The sequence below is a fragment of the Podarcis vaucheri genome (assembly GCF_965113315.1).
Source record: "Podarcis vaucheri genome assembly, chromosome: 6".
Taxonomy (NCBI): domain Eukaryota; kingdom Metazoa; phylum Chordata; class Lepidosauria; order Squamata; family Lacertidae; genus Podarcis; species Podarcis vaucheri.
Window position 1 is genome coordinate 44,310,331 of NC_138764.1, and position 21,456 is coordinate 44,331,786.

At 40.1% G+C, this 21,456-nt stretch overlaps 2 protein-coding genes and 1 long non-coding RNA gene across 9 annotated transcripts in view; 1 reads left to right on the forward strand and 2 right to left on the reverse strand.

Annotated features, from left to right (window-relative positions):
- LOC309534982 overlaps positions 1–21,456 on the forward strand; it is a 60,778-nt gene that overhangs the window by 16,680 nt on the left and 22,642 nt on the right. For 4 of the 5 annotated variants that reach the window (XR_014220949.1, XR_014220950.1, XR_014220951.1 and 1 more), the window contains one exon: positions 3,682–3,723. This is a non-coding gene — a long non-coding RNA (uncharacterized lncRNA). Of the gene's footprint in view, positions 1–3,681; positions 3,724–4,585; positions 4,656–21,456 lie in introns of those variants that run through there. The other variant, XR_014220953.1, reaches the window with a different exon arrangement.
- On the reverse strand, positions 8,579–13,024 carry LOC309534694 (leptin receptor-like; the record flags this gene model as incomplete). Its single annotated transcript, XM_082227003.1, has 2 exons — positions 8,579–11,941; positions 12,923–13,024. The coding sequence occupies 2 exons, from the start codon at positions 13,022–13,024 to the stop codon at positions 11,126–11,128; spliced, it is 918 nt and encodes a 305-aa protein (XP_082083129.1). The 3' UTR covers positions 8,579–11,125.
- Positions 11,955–21,456, reverse strand: part of LEPR (leptin receptor) — a 56,934-nt gene continuing 47,432 nt past the window's right edge. For all 3 annotated transcript variants that reach the window (XM_082227560.1, XM_082227558.1, XM_082227559.1), the window contains 6 exons: positions 20,175–20,391; positions 19,528–19,710; positions 18,781–18,876; positions 18,182–18,284; positions 17,659–17,734; positions 11,955–16,559 (listed from right to left, as the gene is read on the reverse strand). In XM_082227560.1, coding sequence (XP_082083686.1) covers positions 16,542–16,559; positions 17,659–17,734; positions 18,182–18,284; positions 18,781–18,876; positions 19,528–19,710; positions 20,175–20,391 — 693 coding nt within the window. In that variant the 3' untranslated portion in view covers positions 11,955–16,541. The remainder of the gene's footprint in view (positions 16,560–17,658; positions 17,735–18,181; positions 18,285–18,780; positions 18,877–19,527; positions 19,711–20,174; positions 20,392–21,456) is intronic.

A 21,456-nucleotide genomic window follows, 5' to 3' on the forward strand; every position in this document is an offset into this window, starting at 1 on the left:
AATTTATCTAAGCTCTTCTAAAAGCCATTTAAGTTGGTGGCCCTCACTGCATCTTGTGGCAGTGAATTCCATGGTTTAACTGTGCACTAAATCTGGATGACATTCAGAACATAAGAAGAGCCAGCTGGATCAGGCCAGTGGCCCATCTTAGTCCAGCATCCTGTTCTCACAGTGGCCAACCAGACATCTATGGGAATCCAGGAAGCAGGACCTGAATTCAACAGCACTCTCCTGAGGCTTCCAGCCACTGGTATTCAGAAGCATATCTTCGAGAATGGAGATAGAACAAAGCCATGAATTTGTCTGTCCTGAATCTTTCCATAAAAGGTTCAGAGAATGTACAGTGGTGCCCCGCAAGACGAAAAACTCGCTAGACGAAAGAGTTTTCTGTTTTGGAGGTGCTTCGCAAAACGAATCTCCTATGGGCTTGCTTCGCAAGATGAAAATGTCTTGCAAGTTCCTGCGGGGTTTTTTCCCTCCCCCCTTTTTCTAAGCCGCTTATCAGCTGATCCGATAAGCCGCTAAAAGCCGCTAATCCGATAATCCGTTAATGGGCTTGCTTCGCAAGATGAAAAAACCGCTAGACGAAGAGAATCACAGAACTGATTCTTTTCGTCTTGCGAGGCACCACTGTACTGAATCTGGCAGGAGGCTGACTTTCACAGTAAGGTCTTCACATGTGGCCTCTTGACATGTAAGCAGATCACTGGAAAGAGTATCTGGAGATGTAAGATACAACTGGGTGGTGTTTTTCTCTAACATTCAAATGATCTCATTCAGTGCAAATCAGCCCAATAAAGCTCAGTGCAGCTATTTTGTCTCTTGGCATGGCAGGAGATGCACATCTACAGCAGTCATGTATCTTACTGCAAGTTTCACTACAGATCTTACAAATAGGCACTGCTGGTCTGTGTATGAGAAACTGCACATCTAGCTGGCATTGCTTCTGTAATGTCTGCAAATTATCTTTGGCACACACCCCTTTTCACCATGTCGGGTCATTTGCAAGTCTCTGTGAACTTTGCCCTCTAAAACTAACCGCTATGTTATGGTTTGAAAGATCTTTATTATTATTCTTTTTGCCAAGAATTGATAAAGAGTCAAGAACCACTGATCTTGGCAGGGACTGACAATTCCCACTTGGCTCCTTTGAAACATATATTTGCTCCTGAAATATGTAAGGAAGCCAGAGGTTTTTAATGAGCCTGGAGGTTAGCATCCCAGGACAACCCAACTGGGTCAATAGGCCTTCAAGGCAGTTCACGGTCTGTGTGTATGCAAGGACAGAGAAACCATGTGCCACACCACCACTAAGTGTGCATTGTGATGGTGGGGGAGAGACATGTACATAGATCCTTCCAGTTCAAGAAAGGCATGAAAAATCACAGGAATTGTCCATAATATACATACAAACTTGCCCTGGTTGTTGTTGGCATCTGTCTGTCTTGGGAGACAATGGAGGAGTACGCCTTTGGGGATGTAGTCATATTACATCATGTTTAGGGAGGAGGGTGCATACACACATAAATGTGCCGCTTGTTGTATTTGCACATGGACAAACAATAGAAGACTTATACCTGCTGCTCATGTAAAACCTTGCATTCATAACAAAGCTCCGGGAAATTAAGATACTTCCAACCCAGAATCTCCCATCAAGGTGCTAATCTTTTACTTCATCCCTACTTCATAACTGCATTTCAATTTTGAATGTAATGAGTCACTTCAAGTGTAAATTCATTTCAGTGTCTTACCAGGGGGGGGGGAAATGGCTTAGCCTTGAGCCAAGGGGCTAATTCTCAGAAATTGTTTTCAATGTCCAGGGCTTAGCTTCAAAACATATGAGGGAAAAATACAGAGTCATGTTCATATTGTTTTTCCTCACTATTGAATGAACCGGAAAACCTTCCTTCTTGTGAGTACATGACAGACTGTGTAATGACCAAGCAAAGCTGAGTTCTGTCACCTGTCATTTTTACTAATTATGCATTAATATACCATAAAGAGAGTTAAAAGCATGTATTGTAGCAGGGGGTGGTTGAAGTAACCATGCCAGCTAGTCTATCTAAGTAAGCTGGTGAGATTTCGCTGTTTCTCATCCCCCAAATATAGTATCAGGTTTTGCATGGTGCCTGAAACAAAACCCAATGAAGCCTTTTGAAAGGGCATGGGGGTGAGCAGGCCCGAACAGAGGCAGCGGGTAGGGGAGCCAATTGGCATGGGCCTATGATTTTCAGGAGGCCTACTCTGAGTCCCTCTGGTAGGATATTGTAAAGAGAGTCAAGGGGGATCCTTTAACACAACATATTAATATTTTAAAGAAGATACATAAAACATTAATACAAGATAAAATATAGATAAGTAAAAGCAGAAATGGGGCCTTTATTTCCCATCTGGCCTGGGCCTGTTACCAGCTTTGCATGGCCCTGAGGGTGAGGGCACAAATGTTCTCTACCCAATAAGCTCTTTCCAGCCGTGGGTGCAGAAAAGGTACCAAAAGGGTGCCAATGAAGCATCAGAATAAAAATCCTGAAATGTCCTTCACAGAAAGCAGTCAACATTAGACCACTCTTTTTGAAGCCATTTCTTGGATAAATAACACTGATGGCTCTGTTAATGCTTTTGGCCTCTGCTATTTTGAGCTGCGGAAGACAAAATGCATGAACACATGGTGTGTCAGTGAGGGAGGTCCTGACGCTGAATTACTTAGTGGCACAACTATAGCAGCACAACCTGCAAAACTTGATCATGTTGGCAGCAGCACACAGGAGATTTCATCCTGATATCCATAGTTTTTACACAAATAGAAACTTCTTTGGGGGGGGGCGGAGGATTAGATGCAAAGAATCAGTCTGGAAAGAAAATTGGCTGTCCTTTATTTTTATGCATATAGATTTGGGTGAAAACAGTTGTTTATGAAATCAGGATTTGGAGACCCTGAGTCTCATCCAGCTCTAGTTGCACACAACTGAGTGGAACAATTAGTGGCTCTGGACAAGCTGCACACATATTGATTTTAATGCTTAGTAGTACCTCTTAGCATATTGTCAGGTACATTGATCTTAATAGATGTGTGTACATCACTAAATGTCTCATCACTTCCTCATTAAGTAGCCAAATGTGTATGAACCTTCTGCTGAAAAGTGATCTGCCTGAGAGTTCGCCCAAAGGGCTGTTGGTGGAATTTTATTTGTGCTGGTAGTGTTGTATATGCAGCCCACCACTAAACGCTGCAGTCACCAAACATATACAGTGGTGCCTCGCAAGACGAAATTAATCCGTTCCGCGAGTCTCTTCGTCTTGCGGTTTTTTCGTCTTGCGAAGCAACCCTATTAGCGGCTTAGCGGCTATTAACGGCTTAGCAGCTTTAAGAAAAAGGAAACAAACTCGCAAGAACTCTCAAGGCGTTTCGTCTTGCGAAGCAAGCCCATAGGGAAATTTGTCTTGCGGAACGACTCAAAAAACGGAAACCTCTTTCGTCTTGCGCGTTTTTCGTCTTGCGAGGCATTTGTCTTGCGAGGTACCACTGTATGTGTTTCCTAAGGAGGAAACGCAAGTGGAAATCCCTCCCCTGCAAGCCAGTGGGCACAGCATCTAACAACAGCCATGTTATTTTAGCACCTGAGGCAGAAAATCCCACAGGTACCTTTGTTGACTGACAGGCCCGCTTGTCATTATTTGCAGGACTCAAGCATTAAGGAAAGAAGACTGTGCCTTCTTCAAAAGGTAATCTGAACATCCATTTCAAATAATTATTAACCATTTCAGTTTGGCTTTTTATTTGCTTTTCCATGCATTCGAAAAGTGCTGAAGTTTTCTTGTAATTCGTTATACAGAGAATGGGTTTGCTGCTGTAAAACAAAAGCACTCAGATTGTTAAATTTGTCATCATCTTTCTTGCAACTGCGAGCTGGAACCATGGGTGGGAGTTTTGCTGTCAAGGCAGGCTGAACCCACCCACTCTTTCTGCAGATATTTGGATGATATTTTAACCTTTCAAGCTAAGTTGCTAAGTGACATTGTTTGAAAAGAGGTAGCCTTTCTGTTTCTGGTTTGTTTGTTTTTAACTAGGGCACTAAAAAGAGGTTCACATTTCTCAGATGTGCAGCTTCTCATGCCACAACCCTGCCTGAGTGAGGAAAGACTTCACTTGATGAATGAATGCCTGTCTTTTGCGAGCTCTAAAAGAGGCTGAAGCTGTTCCTCTCCTTTTGGGAACACACCTTTAATTAAAGAACACGTATAATTGCTGGAATATAACCCTAATGCATTCTGAGCTTGCATTTACCTTATGGTGTTGGAAAAGAGGCTAGAGCTAATGAAAAACAGGTGCATATGAATTTATCGCAAATCAAGGGGCCTTATGCACTCAATTAACAGCTCTAGTGGAGGGATAGGGAAGCATTTTCCAGCCACTATTTTTGTTGATTTCTGGGCAATATGGCGGGGTGGGGGGCAGGCACATGCCACTGGTGAGTAGGGCGAGAGAGAGAGAAAGTAGATAGAGCAAGTAATGTGAATTTTAGCTTGGCAAAGTACACTAATTTCTACACACACTCACATAACCTCCTCTGTAAAGCATTATCAGAATTATGGGCGACATGCCAGCCAGGCACAAACACCCAAAAAGGATGCATGAAAATGAATGTAGCCTGGCGCGAGTTCTGAAGGTAAGATGGAGAGGATCAGAGGGCCAACTTGGCACCCAGATCTGAGGTTCCCCATCAATTCAAAGAGTTGAGGATTTCAGTGGCATTTAAGAAGGTAAATGGTTTCTGGATTGCTCCCAATGTCTTTAGTCAGTTGCATTCTATAGCTGTTGCTCTCTGCTACCACTGGGAACCCCATGGTAACAGAAGCATTAGAATCTGATACTATGCAGCAAACGTCCTGTCTTAGAAATGTCTGATCAACTACTATAAGTGTATTGGGAATGTCACCATTGTGCTGTTGGTGGATGTGGGGTTCACCGAAAGGCAAGTGACATGTGGCAAAAATATGTAAATATGTTCTACATAAGATCGTAAATATGTAGCCGCTTGAAACCTTCTAATTGCTGCAAGCTTGGGCATCACTGGTCTTGCCCCATATTGTGGTCACTGAATTTCTTCACTGGGCTCCGTTTTGCAACTCTCCAGACGCTTTGCGTCCCAAAAGTTAAACAAAGATTCTACACACAGAAGAGTACAAGGATGTTATTAAAATACAACCTCAACAGTAAACATTTTATTCACAAAAATAAATACAAAAGTAATTTTAAAGCATGAGCTCAAGAGAAACCCCACAACTAAGAAATCGTGGTTCAAAGCCCAATTCAAGCCACAGTTTCGGCAGGAACAAAAACCCAGAACATTTTTACACTCAAATACCAAGGATAGTCAGACAGAATGGCATGAGAGGTTAACAAACCATAATTCTACAGACATACAAAAGCAACGTGGTACTTGCTACTTATGCCACTCACAGGCCACAATTTGAAAAATATAGTTAGATTATCTATCATATAATCATATCTAGCTGCAAATGACCCGTAATAGTGAATAGCATATGTGAATTCAATCTGATTTATTTTCTTGAAGGTTAACAGAAATGACTCATGGATGTATGGATGTTCCACCTGGATGTGTATTCAAGTGTAACCTGGATAAATAATTTATCACTCAGCAAAACTTAAAACTATACTACCAAAGTTGTAAGAATCAACCCTGTTTTGCACTTAGCAGTGGCTGAGGTATATTGATAGGAAGGTGTTGGTTAAAAACTACCATTAGCACCTGTCCTGGATTCTTCCTGAACAAAAGCTATAAGTGCAGGTTTATGTGCAATTTGGGCACAGTACTACCCAATAACATGTGTCAGCATGCACTATGCTATAGAGTCTGTGGGCAGGAGCCACTAATTCTGATGGGGTTCTCCTTGTCAACAGAAGGTATGTTACTCCTTCTGACTTTCCCTTCACATCCCTCTGTTCCTACAGCACCATGTGCTAGTGAACAGGCCTGCTATTTCAGGTTTTATAAGTAATCAGAGTTAGTTTAATACAGCTTGCTACTTTATCCCCTGAAAAAGTGTTGTAAGCTATGCTCCACATTCATATAAACATATCACTCCTCTAATACATATCTGATACACAATGTGCGCATCACACACACTGTTGTTGAAAGTACTGGGAAGCTATTCATATGTTGCTCTCCAGGGCCAGTGTTCCACCAATTTAAATGACAAGAGTAAGAATCAAAGGATAATAATGATCATTTCTAAATACCTGTATAGATAGACCTGCATGGGCTTTGCTCACAGTGTGGCATTTAGCAGGTTGTAGGAGCTAGGATCATTTTGACAGCAAAATGTACGAAACATCCTCTTACCAGCTCTGCTGCTAGAGCAATCCACAATCGTATGCAGTAAGCAAGGGTGATGCACAGAGCAGAGGTACCTGATGAGGAAATAGCTGTCATTGACTAAAACAAACCAGCTATGGCTATTAGCTATGGGTGAGGGCACTCCTTCTCCCCAGCTCACTTCCACTGAGGACTGGGTGGAGACTATGCTTCACCTATGGTGGTTAGCAAAGTGGTTCACATATGGTGGTTACAAAGCGGGCCAATTTCGGCTGCCTGAGTACCTGCAATTGTCTTTATGACATCAGAGTGCAACATGTAGTGCATGCAAGAGCAGTAACCAGAAACATGAGAATATTGGGGGTGGGGGGTGAGGAGGTAGCATACAAAGACCGCAAGTGATTGTCTTTGGGACAGGATGTCCTCTGCTTTTTCAGGACAGGACTTTATCATGGATATCTTTGCATTCTTCCTATTATGTAGATCCCAAACATTTTCCCTAAGCTTAGTTGCGGCAAGGGGGTATAGTGCCGTCGAGAAACTGTCAGTGATGTTCTGTTTACAATGAGAAAGGACCAGTGCTGGGATTGTGTATAAGGCCTCGTTTTCTATTCCTAGCATAGCCTGGCTAAAACAGCTTCATGTAACAGATCAATAAAGGCTTTTGCTCAAAACCATGAAAGGCGCTGCCTGCCAGAATAGGCAGCCCTGGGCTAAATGAATCAGTGACATTGAACATATAATATAGACCCTTATATTTTGACAGAACAGTGTAAAGTAGAAATAGCATCAGTGTAATGCTTAAAATTCCCCAACCCCACCCCTCCGGTGTCTTTTTCTGTTCTAATCATATGTCCAGTGTTTATATAACAGGAAAGAATTTGGGCAAAAAGCTGTGCATCTTGACCAAATTTACTGTGAGCATCAATACATGTACATCCAAAGCAAATTTGGTTCTGCCTACCTAATCATATCTCCCTCTTGGGACCTAGAGGAACATTTACTGGTGACCTACATACATTCTAGTTCTTAGAATTTCCAGATATTGTACAAGTGGACTGGGATAATGATAAAAACTTGCATGATGCAAATTCCTTGTCTTTTTATATTGGTCCATGAAGGTAAAAAGTATTCATATTTATTGGAACTGTTTATTTTCATGTCCTCTTGAATGTCCCAGGGCAATTCCGACTGGTGAGGCTGTATTTTGTTATTCACCTCCACCGCTCTCCAGGCAATTTGAACACTGAGATTTTACAAGTCTCATTACAGTGCTCTAAAGTAATGGAAATGCTGAGAAAACAGACCATAGATTGAAGAATCACAAAAAGCAATCGTAAAATGAAGCATTATATAAGAGTTGCCCAGGCTTCTAATCTTCACTGTCGAAGGCCTTATTCCTAGGCATCATTAGCGTTAGCTACAGTAATTACTAAAGATTAGGGCTGGGGCATAGATAGAACAGAGCAGATGGTAGATGCAGAATATGCAGATGTTGCCTCTTTTATAGGAGTTTATAGGAGTGCAAGACTGAATGTCATTTTGAGATTTTAATAGCAATTCTACATAGTATATATATGCACTCTGCTTGTCTATGTCACTGAAACTAAGACAAAGAATAAAGCTCCCGAAAATTTCTCTTTGTTGGTTGCAGTTAAAAACATGAACCTATTTTTTTATAACTACTTAAAGAGCAGCAACTACCCGTGATTGTGCCTAGAATTGTGTGTATACTTTAAAAGTGGGTCGCTACATCCTCCTAACCTGGATTTCAAAGTACGACAATTAGCTAAGCAGTATGAACAAACAGTAAGGCACAGCATTCAGAGTTCAGAGGCACAGCAAATAGAAAAGTTAAGGTGCTAATCAAGATTAGAGCTATGGTGAAAGAGCTGAGTGTTTTTTTGTTTTGCCTTGCTAACTCATCGTGGTAATGCTACTTGCTTACAAAACCAACAAGAGTTTTCCCATACATTCAAATACACCAGCAGGCCACTGATAAAACCCAACACACAATTCCTCCAGGGCTGATTTTGTTCCATGTACCGTACATTCATTAGACAGGTAGCAACTGTGGGTTCAGCTTCAGAAATTATGTAATAGATTTCAGTCTGCAGTGCTTTTGATACCTAAAGTTAAGCTGAATGGTGAAATAGTTACAAATTATTGCTTTTTCTTACTTGGAAAGCTGTGGCTTGGTCCTGTTACCAGAATCTTTGAAATGGACTAGGGTTGCTAGCATCAATTAATTAAATATATATTTAAAAACACACACAAATGATGACTGGTTGGGGTAGCTATGGTAAAAGTCAATAAATTTGCTATCTCTTTGAATGCCTGTTCACAGTGCTGTCATATAAATGGGTTTTTCAGCTGTTTTGGAAAGTGGGAACACTTTTGTGGTTGTGGCAAAATGGTAACTTGCCACAATCAAATGAAAGCTTTGAAAACCCCTGTTGACCTGGGATATTGGAGACCTGGACATTTGTGAGACCAATTCAGTCCACCAAAATCCATGGAAGAAGCATGACTCTTCTAAGCCAATTCTAATGAGTTATCTGCCCACCTAGAACAATACCTAGAGCATTTGTTCCCACCCTGCTTTGCGTGGGCAGAGATGCATCACTTCTCTACAATTCTCTGCTGAAGAGCAACATTGGAATTGGAACACAGCCTATGCTACCTTGGTATCAGCTCCAATTCTAAACTCATTACTAGTGAGTGAGTCTCATTGGGCACACTGAGACTTAACCTTTGAGCACACACAAACTTAGGCTTGCACTGTCAATTTTCTATCCAAATTATGAAGGAAGGCATGCTGGTGTTTGAAGATCCATTGCTGAAGGCAACAGTGTCTTACTCACTGACAAATCCACTTAAAAAACAAAACAATGTTAGAACTTGATAGCCCTGTCCCTGTTACACTGGGTAAATGGATGAAAAAATATCTTTGAAGATTTTAATCAGAGACTGGGCATATGCAAGTGTTGGTACTCATATATTCTTCAGGCATCCCCTCCATGCAATGTGGTCCGAGTCATCATGATTACAGGTGTTGCTCAAGCATATCCATGTTAACAGACTGGCACTGATCCCAAATGACAGGACAAGCTTTTATACTAATCTTTAGTGTCGAGAGATTATATTTTAGGAATATGCTTGCACAATGCCACATCTAGTTGTTTAAGACAGCACACACACACACACACACACACACACACACACACAAACCCCCCATACCTATTCAACATTTTTTTCACATGTTCCAGGCTGGCCCACCCATGAGGCAAAAGGAGGCAGATGCCTTAGGCAGCACCCCCTGACACTGTGTTCTCCCCCCTCCCACTGCTGGAGAAGCAGTGGCAGTGGGGTTGGCCAGATCTCGCTGCTGCTGCCGCGTCTCCTCTGATGCCACCACAGTTGCCTCCCAGCATAGAAGTGAGGAGAAGCCACTACCACCTCTCTTCCCTGCTGGAAGCTGACGCAGCCAAACGGTAAGCCATGTGACTCCGACTTTGAGGACGCACAGCAGAGGCAGCAGCTGCCAGGTGAGGTGGCCCCTTCCCGTTTTGCTTCAGGTGGCAAAACAGTCTGGGCTGCCCCTGCCACCTTCTATTAAAGTCCTGGCTAGAAAATTGTATGAAAATACCCTTGACAACAGTGCTCTTTGGAGGAGAGCTTGTTGCTTTGCAGATAATGTGTTTCAGGACAAGCCCATGATTTAGTGCCCAGAAAAGCCCATGATTTAGTGCTGATTTGGAGCCAATAGCAATCGAGTTTTCTACAAATTGCTGTTTGTTCCAGTTTATAGCTGAAGAGTGTGTTTTCCAGGGGGAGGTGGTGGAGCAAAGGCAAAACTGCTTAGACCCATGCTTAGAAAGCACAGGACAAGCAAAAAGCTGTTTTCTAGCCACAGGACAAGCAGAAGGGTGGGTAAGTTCTGAGTCTACTATGCAGCAAAGCACTTAGTTTGGTACTAAAAATAACATAAAACACCCTACACTCAGTATAAATCAATATATCTAATATAGATGGACATTTTAAGGGTCTCTTCACTAGTTCAAGCAGTATCCAGCCCTCACTTTATTCCCCATGCTCCCAAGTCACCCATCCAGTTTCAGTTGCTCACCATATGCTCCCACATAACACATGCTGTGTGTGAGTGAATGTTTCTGCCTTTCCGATAACAGACAGGCTTGCTCTTCTCTCCCAAGTTTCTAAAAATGTGAATAGGGGAAAGCACACACATTAAACGGTCTTTTAAAAATGTTCATAAAATGGTGGGGGGAATATGGGGTGATATAATACAAGGCTCAGCGAGGTTGTTTTTTAAAGGGTTTTTTGTTTGTTTGTTTGTTTGTTTTTGCAGTAGCTCCATACAGCAAGAGAGTCCTTTTATGGTTTTGAAAGTTCTCAGAATGATGCAGTCATGGAGCAGATGGGGGACAGGGGAGGAAAGGATTTGTTCCTTTTGAATTTAGTAAGGCCACTATGGCATCCAAAAGATTTGGATTCAGCCACATTTCACATAAAAGTTACAATGGAATTATCGGCCAGGGGGAGGGCAGCAAACACATTTTGCCAGGTACCTAATGCTGTTTGGTTGTTGTACCTGGAGAAAATGCAATATTCTTGCAACAGAAGTGCAACGTTGAATAAAATATATGGGCTATGAGTTTAAAAATAAATAAATATGGGCCTGTTCATTGCGCAAAATGTGAATCTCGTGGAGAGAAAAGAGGCCTTAATCAAGAGAACATCAAGAGTACACTTCAATAGGTGGCAGCTTAGACTTTACCACTGGCTGTCTCATGCAATTTAATTGCCGTTGTCTGGAACTGTGGCATGTATGGTATGAAAGCTTGAACAGGGGTTTCACACTTGCTGATAAAGGGATTTAGATCACTGGTTATATCTTGAGGAAACTGCATGCCTCCAACTAAAGCATTGGTGTGAAAGTGACAAACCCCATTTGAACTTTCTGTTAAAAAGATGTCATTTTCACTTTTGAGTGAGCTCATTCCTAAGTAGAACATGCTTCTCTTTGGACTGTCTTCCTCACTGAAAGTTCTATCCTGCTCTGAAGGTTCTGAGAAGCCCTCAGATGAAACAACAGAAAGAGAGAGCTTTTGAGGGGACACGTGTTCATCGCACTCAGGCAACAGCAGAAATGATTGATTTCCCACTGCCCAAGAACCGCCAGAGAAAGATGTTGGGACTAAGGAATCATGGCCTAGAAAACCTCTTACAAAAGAACTGCTTAGATCCTTTGGTGGCTCATAAAGCCCACTTGACATGGAGTTGGTTAAAATAGTCGCATATTTTATATTAGACTGTCCTGTCATTCCACCACAGGTTTCAGCATCATGGACATTCTCAGAGAGACTATCACTATTGAAATGGCCACTAGAGCAAGCTGAGTCATGCTCCAAGTCTTGTGTGGTTGCAAACAGAGAGTCAATAGCTAGTAAGTCTTGTTTGTCTTCGTCTTTCATTGCTTTCTCAATACTGATATCTTCCAACACTATTTCTGACTCCAGAAGAAGAGGACCAAATGACAGTGCTTCAGGATGCTTGAGAAAGAGATGTTCAAAGGTTTCAGGCTAGAAGACAAGATACATTTTAATGCTCATTTATTAATTAATGACTTGTAGTGAACAGAAAAGAAGGGTAGGGAAAAGGAAACACATTAAACACTTCAATTTTATTATTCTTAATTTGGCACAACTTTAAAAGCCTGATGAATGTAATGGCATTCACATTTCATGAAGTTGTATGCTTTATTTTAAGTAGTGTGCATAAGCATTATAACAAAAGAGAGATTAGTATCAGAAATTTGTAACACATTTACATTTAAGATACCATTGGAGTTTGGATAATTTTGAAGGTTCCATTTCAGGTCAGTCTCTGATGAGCTTATATAACAAAGGGAAAAATAATTGTTCTGAACCAGATTATCATTCTTGTCAATGAAGAGAAAGTATGCATGCATTACATTGGCAGTGCTGAAGCCCTGAGTCTTGCTCCCTATTTATGCCTTTGGAGTAGACTGGTAGGAAAAAGTTCCTACCCATTTCCACTTCAAAGAGCTGGGCTATAGTGCACTTGGGCAGCAAACTGGTTCATACAACTAGCACAATGAGCACCCACCCACTTCAGGGAAAAGGGCATCAAAATTTGTTAAAGCAATTGCTCTGAGCCAGTTTTTCATTCTTGTCAGTTAGGAGGAAATATGAGAATAATGGGGAGGGCAAAGTTTTGCAGCACTTAAAACCCACAAGTTGACAAGTAAAATTGGCTGTGGTCAACAATTACAGTCTCTGCAAATTATTAAAGTCCACCCAAAGCCATCCAGCCTGGGTAATTAAGGTTCACAAGTTTTATAGCCTATAGTATATGGAAGAAATGATGCGGTCTATCTGCACCCCTTACTTCTCCAATCCAGTAGAAATAATGATGGATATACATGTCATTGGTACAAGTGTTTATCAAGAGCAGCCAGTCCTTATAAACTTCAAGAATTTAGTCAAGTGCCATACCTAACAGGCTACTGTATCCTGATATCTGGTCAAGTTGCTCCCTACTCTGAAGAGAAGTTTTCTGGTATCTGCATGGGGAATTATTCTGGCTTCTTGAAAAATCAAAACCGTTTCCTGCAAATTTGTATCCAGTGGTACTAAACCCATACTCCAATCAGATATTGATTAAAATGTAATGCCATTTTGCTTCCTTCCTACCTACTAGCTACCCAGGGCTAGTTCTAGAGTCATGGGAGAAGGCAATGCATTCCAGTTGCATAGCTTCTCCTCTTACCCTGCTCAGGTAGGCAGTTTTTATAAGCCCAACAGAGAAGAAACTAAAGAAAAGTGGCTTATAAATCTATATAACTATCAAAATACAAAAAATTGCAGTAGCTAAAATAGGAGAAGAGAGACTGCTTATATAACACAGGGGTCCCTTGGGTGCTGTAGAGATTTTCTGTACAGAGAGACCTATCAGGCTCCCACAGATCACACAGTGATAGGGCTTGAGTTTACCACTACAGCTTTCTAATGCAGCTCTCTGATACTTGACCTACAGAGTCAAATCAAGGACACAGATTGCATAAATCAAATAAGCCATATGTTAGCATGAATGAATATGAATTAGAATATGAATTAATATGAGTTAATATGAGTTAGATGTTGTAGGTACTGTTTCCTGGAAACACCCCCCCCCCCCACAATGCTACAGTGATAAAATAGTTAAATGCAGAGTAAAATGCTTAAGCATTTGGCTGTTAAATATTTGCTCTTGAATATATGCATCAAATGGGAGTGCCAGGAAAACATTTTTACAGCAATTTAAGCCTGTGAAAAATAACATGAAGGAAGCATTCATAACTTCAGTAGCTGTCATATAAAATTTAGTTTGGATTCAACTGTAAGATAACAAGAGAGTGCAAAATATAGTCACTTAAAGTCCTAGATGCAATTTTTTGTATTCACGATATGAAAAAGTGATCTTCTCTGGGGAAACTGTAACTTGGTAGTTTTGAAGGAATGGAGTGTGGCTGCAAAAAAGAATGACTTTTCAATATTCTGTAGACATGAGGTTGTCTGAAACATTAGTCCTACTCAAGAGTAGACTAACTAAGGTTAATGAAGATGACTAATTTAATTTTTACTGCATGCCCTTTGTTTATGTTGCATTTCTCTTTTGTAGAAAATCTCAATTACATTTTGGTATTTCTATGTTACTTTAGGGCATCCTTTCCGGTGTGGGCAGAATATTATTTCTCTGTCTTCCCTCTCTTCCTGCTCCCTATCCCCAGCTCCCCATGCCTAAGTAATTAAGAATGGCTGGATGGTAGGTGTTCAAATACCCCCTGCCCCCTGCAATACCCTGGTGTGATGCCTGTGTTCTCACCTCTGCATGCATTTCAAGAGGTGACAGTAGAAAAAGTCCTCCATTGAGCCATAGGTACAATGCCCTGTACACAAGTGCTATACTTACACTAGGAAGTATAGCCCCCTTAGTGTTTCCAATAATAAACTTTTTGTTCAAACATGTTCAATATTTTTAGGAGCTTCTTCTAAAACTTAACCTCTACACCAAGTGCACTAAGGTAAACAGAAATTGGAGGGAGGGCATGGAAAATCCTGTTGCTTTCAGAACTCATCCTCTGTTACATATATTGACATTGCTTTTTTAAATGCTAATATGCTATTGATATAGTCAAGTAAATACAATAAAGAAAGAAAAATGAGTTTAATAGACTAACTAGAAACTGAAATATGCATAACCACAGAGGACCCAGTCAGGGAATTAAGAAGGTTTTAAGAATTATGTTCATTTCAAAGGCAATTTGGAGATGTATACAGCTATGAAATGAAATTAAAGTGGAGTAGATGTGCATAGCTAAACAAACAAGTGGGATTTTCCATATATCTTGTTGCGTGACATTCAGTACTCTGATGGACATGAACAGAAATCACATGTACTTCCGTAATAGTGTTGTCAGGCATCTCTTGTCTTTAAGAAAAGTCTCTTCATACAAAGAAGATCACAGACCCATAGAATCTAATAGCTTCTCATTAACACTTAGCTTCAGAGTGCCCTATTTTGAAGGATTTTGATCTGGAAGTTTAGTTTCTAAGGAGGTTCCTATTTCATATTCCAACTGATAACCTCAAAGACAGTCGAAAGTTTAAAAGCCATAATGTCAGAGTAATTGGGTACTTTTCTTACTAATCAAACTAAGGAGAGAGGGTTTCTTCCTGAATAAAACTGTTTGAGATGTGGTTACTTATTCATGACAGTCTCTTCTTGCTTCCTGTTCAATTTATAGGAAATATTAGAGTAACTGGGAAGAGTTCAGGGCTGTGCCTCTACTGACTATGCTACTCAGCTATAGTGGTACATCTAGTTACAAACTTAATTCGTTCCGGAGGTCCGTTCTTAACCTGAAACTGTTCTTAACTAGAGGCGTGCTTTCGCTAATGGGGCCTCTTGCTGCTGCTTCGCCGCCGGAACACAATTTCCGTTCTCATCGTGGGGCAAAGTTCTCAACTTGAGGTAACTTCCAGGTTAGCGGAGTTTGTAACCTGAAGCATTTGTAACCTGAGGCGTTTGTAACTCGAGGTACCACTGTACATACGTAGAGCTCTATTGAAGCCACAGAATAATCACGTTCTAGGTGGTCAACACACTCAGCAGCACATACTGTGAAGTGTCGGTTCAACTAGCAAAGCATTTTAAAAGACCATTTATAAATAAATGGAAATATGGCAGAAAGATTGATGTTTCTAAGGCCATGGCATTCTGGACTCCTATTGCTATTGTTGTAAACCAAGGATGGGAAATATCAGGCTTAAATGCAAAATCAGGTTCCCTTCCCATTACGCCACCCCTCATTTAGTCAGCCATATACTACTGATGTTCTCTCTATGCGTTCATGTCAGTTAAGGCTGGTTAACAGGAGTCTTGGAGAGTAAAGTGAGAATAGCATGGCACACATTGGTTGCATTCACACATTATGCTCACTTATAGTTTATTAAGGAACAAGCCAAGCAACTTCTTGAGCTCATATGCTCCTGTGTGGCAGAAGTTTCAATTTTGCTTCACCAGACGGATGCCAGCAAACAGCAAGAGTTTGCCATGTCATTCAGTTATGGACTTGTCATCAACGTTAACTATGGTTAGTTTAAACAAGCCTGCTTCAGAAACTGCAGTTTGAAGTAAGTTTGTTTCTAACTAAACTTAGCCCACGTTAACCAAAGTTGCTGGTCTGGATGACATGACAAACTGCAATAAACAAAAAGCTGAGCTAAAGGTGTCCAAATTCCTCCTCCCAGCCAAGCAAGAGAAAGAAAGAAAGGGATGAGGGTTGCTCTCAAGTGTAGGCTTGTTCCCATGTTATTAAATCATAGTGTAGCATGTCCTCCTAACTTCTATCTTGATATGTATACTCCTTTTAAACCCAGCAAACCCTTTACCTGGTCTGAAATATGGAAAGTGTTCTCAAAATTGTTTACCAGTAGTGCAACTTTTGAACAAAATCATTTCCAACACTATTATGTATGAACAAAATCAGCAGAATAATGAAATGATATGTAAGTAATTCTGTCTTCTGAATTCAAATAGATAATTCTTCTAACAACTCTGTATAGGAAGTCTGGGAGCTGTCACATTGGTTCAGCGGGCAGTGATCATGATTAGACTTCAAAGAATGTCCATTCTCTGTTTAAATGAAATGAAATAAAATTAACAATAAAGATGAGAAAATAAATATTTCACTGGGAATGAAAACTGAAATAACTTATAATGGGGGAAAAACCTAATAAGCAAGCATTCTCCTTAATCATTAGTATATTTCTTGTGCCCACCTCAATATTTAATATAACATTTGTGATTCCAAGGTAAAATTATCTAATGGTAAACATTGTCATTTAAGCTACAGCAGCTGCACTAGCTTGTGCCACCAAAGAATCAGAGTCCAGTTTACCAATAAATGCACCAAAATCCTATAGAAATGGCTGGTGGATTGTACCCATTCACTATGGGAGTACACCTGCTTTGCATTCAGAAGGTCCTAGGCTGAATCTTGACATTTCCCAGTAGGATTTGGAAAGGTTACTGTGAAAACCCTGGAAAGCTCCTACCAGTTAGTGTAGACTAGCCTTCCCCAACCTAGTGCCCTCTAGATGTTGTTGGACTTCTATCATTCCCAACCATTCCCAACCAACTCCTATCATTCCCAACCATTGCCTATGCTGGTTGGGGCTGATGGGATATTTGAGTCAAGCAACATCTGAAAGGGAACCAAGTTGGGGGAAGTTAGATACTGAGTGAAATGGTCTGACTCATTCTAAGAGCTTCCTATGCACCAACTGCATGCAGAATATTCTCTTCACGTGGGCTACCCTATTATATTCAAAGGAGAGAGGAGAGCCATGCACATATTTCTGTGAGCATGAGAGGTTGCTTCCTGTGATGAAGTAAAAGCCTTGAAGGAGAACAGTTTTCCATACACTGGAGTCTCCAGTTCACATAAAAGATCCCTGGATTAGGGCATTTTTTTGTTGGATGTGTACCTGTGGAACCCATGTAGAACCCAATTTCATCAGTTTAATAGTAGGCATTGGCTTTCATTTCCAGAAAGCCCCGTTCATTCTAGTATTTAAGTTTGCATGAGAGTAGCAGGCACATGATTAAGTTTCATTTTTTTATTCATGGCTATTATTTACAGGGTTGTTAAAAAACTTGATGAGTAAATAAATTAGTTAAAAGCAAATAAAGCTCACAAATCACTGAAATGTATTTAAGTGGGAACCCATACCTTTTGGAAGTTAACTCCCTGTGCCCAAGAGCAATTCTTGGGGTTTGGAACATCATCCCAGAATAATTTCTTCATTCTGAAATATGCCGACAAGATATTGATTTGGCACAGTGAAGGATATAATCACTTTTCACTCTGAATACGTATTTCACAAATAAGGATTTATTCTTTTTAGAAGCCATCTTGAAACCAATAGCACATAAAGATGGTTTAAAAATGACAACTGAATTTAAAAATTACCTAATTTCAAAAAATACCTAATGGCAGAGCCATTACAGCACACCTGCCAATGTTCTTGCAAAACACAGGTGTTCCTGTTTCCTTGCTCCTTTCACTCTCCTTCCCAGTAAGCAGCAGTGGCACACTTGCGGGAGGTCAAGTAAGCACCACTGTCGTCGTCGCCGTCCCCCGCCCCTGCTGTCTGCTACTGGAAATTGCCTTTCCAGGGATTAATCTATAACACCTTTCAAATTATTCATCTCAATCTAAACTTGTGAACAGATTCAATACAGGAAAGGTTTACCTTTGGTGCAAGATCAAGAGACCTCCAAGCAGCAAAAGGGAGCATGAAATAACTAGGGGTAGAATCACATAGAAGTTCACATCATTCTGCTTTTCAATTCCAGCTGAAAATAAGACCCAGCAGTTTAAAACAGCTATCACTACAGAGAATATTTACAATGTAATCCTACAGAATGAACCTTACTCCCAATTAAGTGAATTTAAGATTGCAGATTTGGTTGTTTGCATCAGCTCGTACAGTTGAACTTGATTTGTTATTTCATAAAGTTAAATGAGACTTGGATATATAAAGTTGTATCCAATGTTGTGTGAGTGGCATTCTGCTCATGCAATGGGACTTTCCCTTTCTCTTCTCTTGAAACCATGCAATTAAGTAAAAATAATGAAATGCTCTTGTATGCTTTAAGTAAAGAGATTGGAATTGCTTACAGTTCATTAAGATTATTCATTTAAAAATTATTGAATTTTTCTGGCATAATCAAGATTCGAGATGTGCCATGCCATTCCCAACGTATTATGTGATTTTTTTTCTCTCATTAAAAGTTAGAGTAAGAAATCTTGGTTTGAAGGAAAAATCTACTAAAAATGCCAGTTGCTCACCTTTGGAGAATCCATATGTCACTGTGGGCTTTGTTACTCCTTCAGGAATTATTGGGAACAAACTAAATTTGTATTTGTCAATAAGAATGAAATTATCTGGAACAAAGACAACATACCACATTTTTAATTTGGGCATACTAAATCTTCTTAACAATTCCTAATCTATAAAATCCGTAAAACAGTGTGGGCCTTGCAACGCTGAAAGATGGGCATCTCTCTTGATTTCTATCATTAGGGTTAATGTGTTCCTTCATATGTTGCTCCCATCCAGCAAGTCCATTGTTTAGGCATAGTGGGAGCAGTTACCCAACAACATCTGCAGGGCCATGGGTTATCCATCCCTGCTTTACAGCCTTTAGAAATTAGGAAAGAATAAAAAGTCACTACACATAACAATCCTCTGTAACTGTTCATCTCACACAGAGACCATTCAGTTACTGTATCAGTCTTGTCTTAAGAAAGATAATCCACAATAAATTTCAAAGATGAGCTGGGAAACACCATTTCTAACAGAGCAAATTGCACTATAAGAAACCAAGTATACCATTTATCACAGGGAAGGGAAAGGAAACCTGTACTCCAATGTTAAATAAAAGGCTATTGTGGAGTCCTTTTGGAATTTATGTTAAATGTGCAATAGTTGCTAGCCTCTACAGTTTTGCAGTAAATCTTTATCTATAATCAAATACTGGTGGAAGATATTGAAACACAAGAGAAGCAGTAATAGATTTTTAAGTACAAACTCACCAAAAATGTGGTACTTCCTAACATTTGAGGGAATCATAATCCATTTAATCTGCTCTTCTTCGTTTAAGTTTGTCCATTCAATTACAAAAGATGTAATTATATAAGCCACAGGCGAAAGTGTCCAGGACACAATGACACAACTGCTGTTCACTGGGTAGGCACTGAGAGACTTCACAATGTTTACTGACAAAACAGGAAAACAGTATGTTGGTCATCAGGTACATTCATTATCCCTTACAAATTAGAAGAGAATTCATCAGATGCTACAGAGAACGATGAAGTATATTTCAACTGCTGCTTTTAGCCTGCAGGTTAAAAATTTGGAAAAGCTCACAAGGAAAGAAACTGGCGCACCATGAAGATCCCTTCTTTTTTAGGCATGTGGAGGCACCTGATGAAAGTTGCATTCCCCACCCCCAACCCAAATTCCTGCCCAGGTGGCAGGAACCATGTGGCCATGTGCCTCTTAATTTTCTGTTGGCAGCAGAAACTCATATGATTAAATAGATAGAAGAGCAATAACATGGCCTCACCACTCAAATAACTACTTGTCTAAACACGAACACATTACAAAATGAGAACGGTTTATTATAAACTAGATTACTGAGTTAACAATACTTGAAGCTATCAAAAAATGTTTTTCTTACCTGTGCTGATTTGTTGTGATAGAGTTAAAATGAAATTGACTGAGGAAGTTCCAATTGAGTTGACAGCTAGAACCTTAATGGCATGTACATCCTCCGTCCATGAAAATGTGTAGGCAGTATCATTTTCTACATAGTCAGACCAAGTAATGTTTTCTGAAGTATTATGCTCAACCACATAGTCTAGCACACTGCATAAGGAAAGATTCTTCATCAGTGGCTGTAAGAAGAATTCAGATACATTAGGCAGTTCAATTGTGGATTGAGGCTGGTTTGGGCAGAGGTGTATGTTTTTTTTAAGGAGCAATTGAGGGTTGGTATCTTGTTTTTATGTTAGCAAGACTAAAAGCTACAGTTTATAATAATTACCATGCATCTGTCCATAACTTCTGACACCTTCAATTACTTCTAATACCAATAAATATAAATTAAAATATTTAACACAGTTTGCCGGGCAAGCAAAGTTGGGTTTAAAATAATCAAACTTAGGTTTTATAGTATGAAGTGTAGTATAGCACAAAGAGAAGTATCTGGGTTTTTAATTGGTGAAATAAATTTTACATAAGAAACCTCATTTTAAACAGCCTTTTCCTTTGTGAATTAATGCTTGTCATTCAGAATTAGACACCTACCAAATCATCCTCCTTTCTTCCTATTTGATAAGTGATGTTAACAAAAATGAGTGACCTGTGAATTGTTAAGGGAATGCCTGACATCCTGGCAGGCTGCGCAGTAAGGGTGCTTGAAATGCTATTAACTTAATTCAATTTCCCCTTTTGAATAATAATCTATGAATAGTTCTTACTTGCCAGGCCCCTGATAGCTTTGGCCAACAAGGATTGGACCATGTCCAAAAACAGATTCTCTCATTCTTCATGAGAAAATGTTTCTGTTTATTAAAAAGGTGGCACTTGGAGATTCAAGAGGCTCTTTTCTTTGTTAGAGATCTTTTTCCTGTGCCTAATGGAAAACTTTCTGAGTGGCGGGTCATCATCATGGGATGATCTTCATGGTAAACTCTGACGTACAAGCCTAATTAGACAGACAACAATCCTAATTTGGCTTGCAAGGCTATTTTCTCCAAGCCATTACCACCTGCCCCACACCAAACATCATATTCTGATCTGTCACAGAGCTCTATTGTAAACCTATGTTTCACTAGTTTTGCTAACAGAAATTACCAATGTCTTAGGTCTGGTATCCTTCAAAGCCAGCCAACACCCACAATATATATCATGAATATCACACACAAAAACAAACCTGAAATAGATTTCAAATATATCAT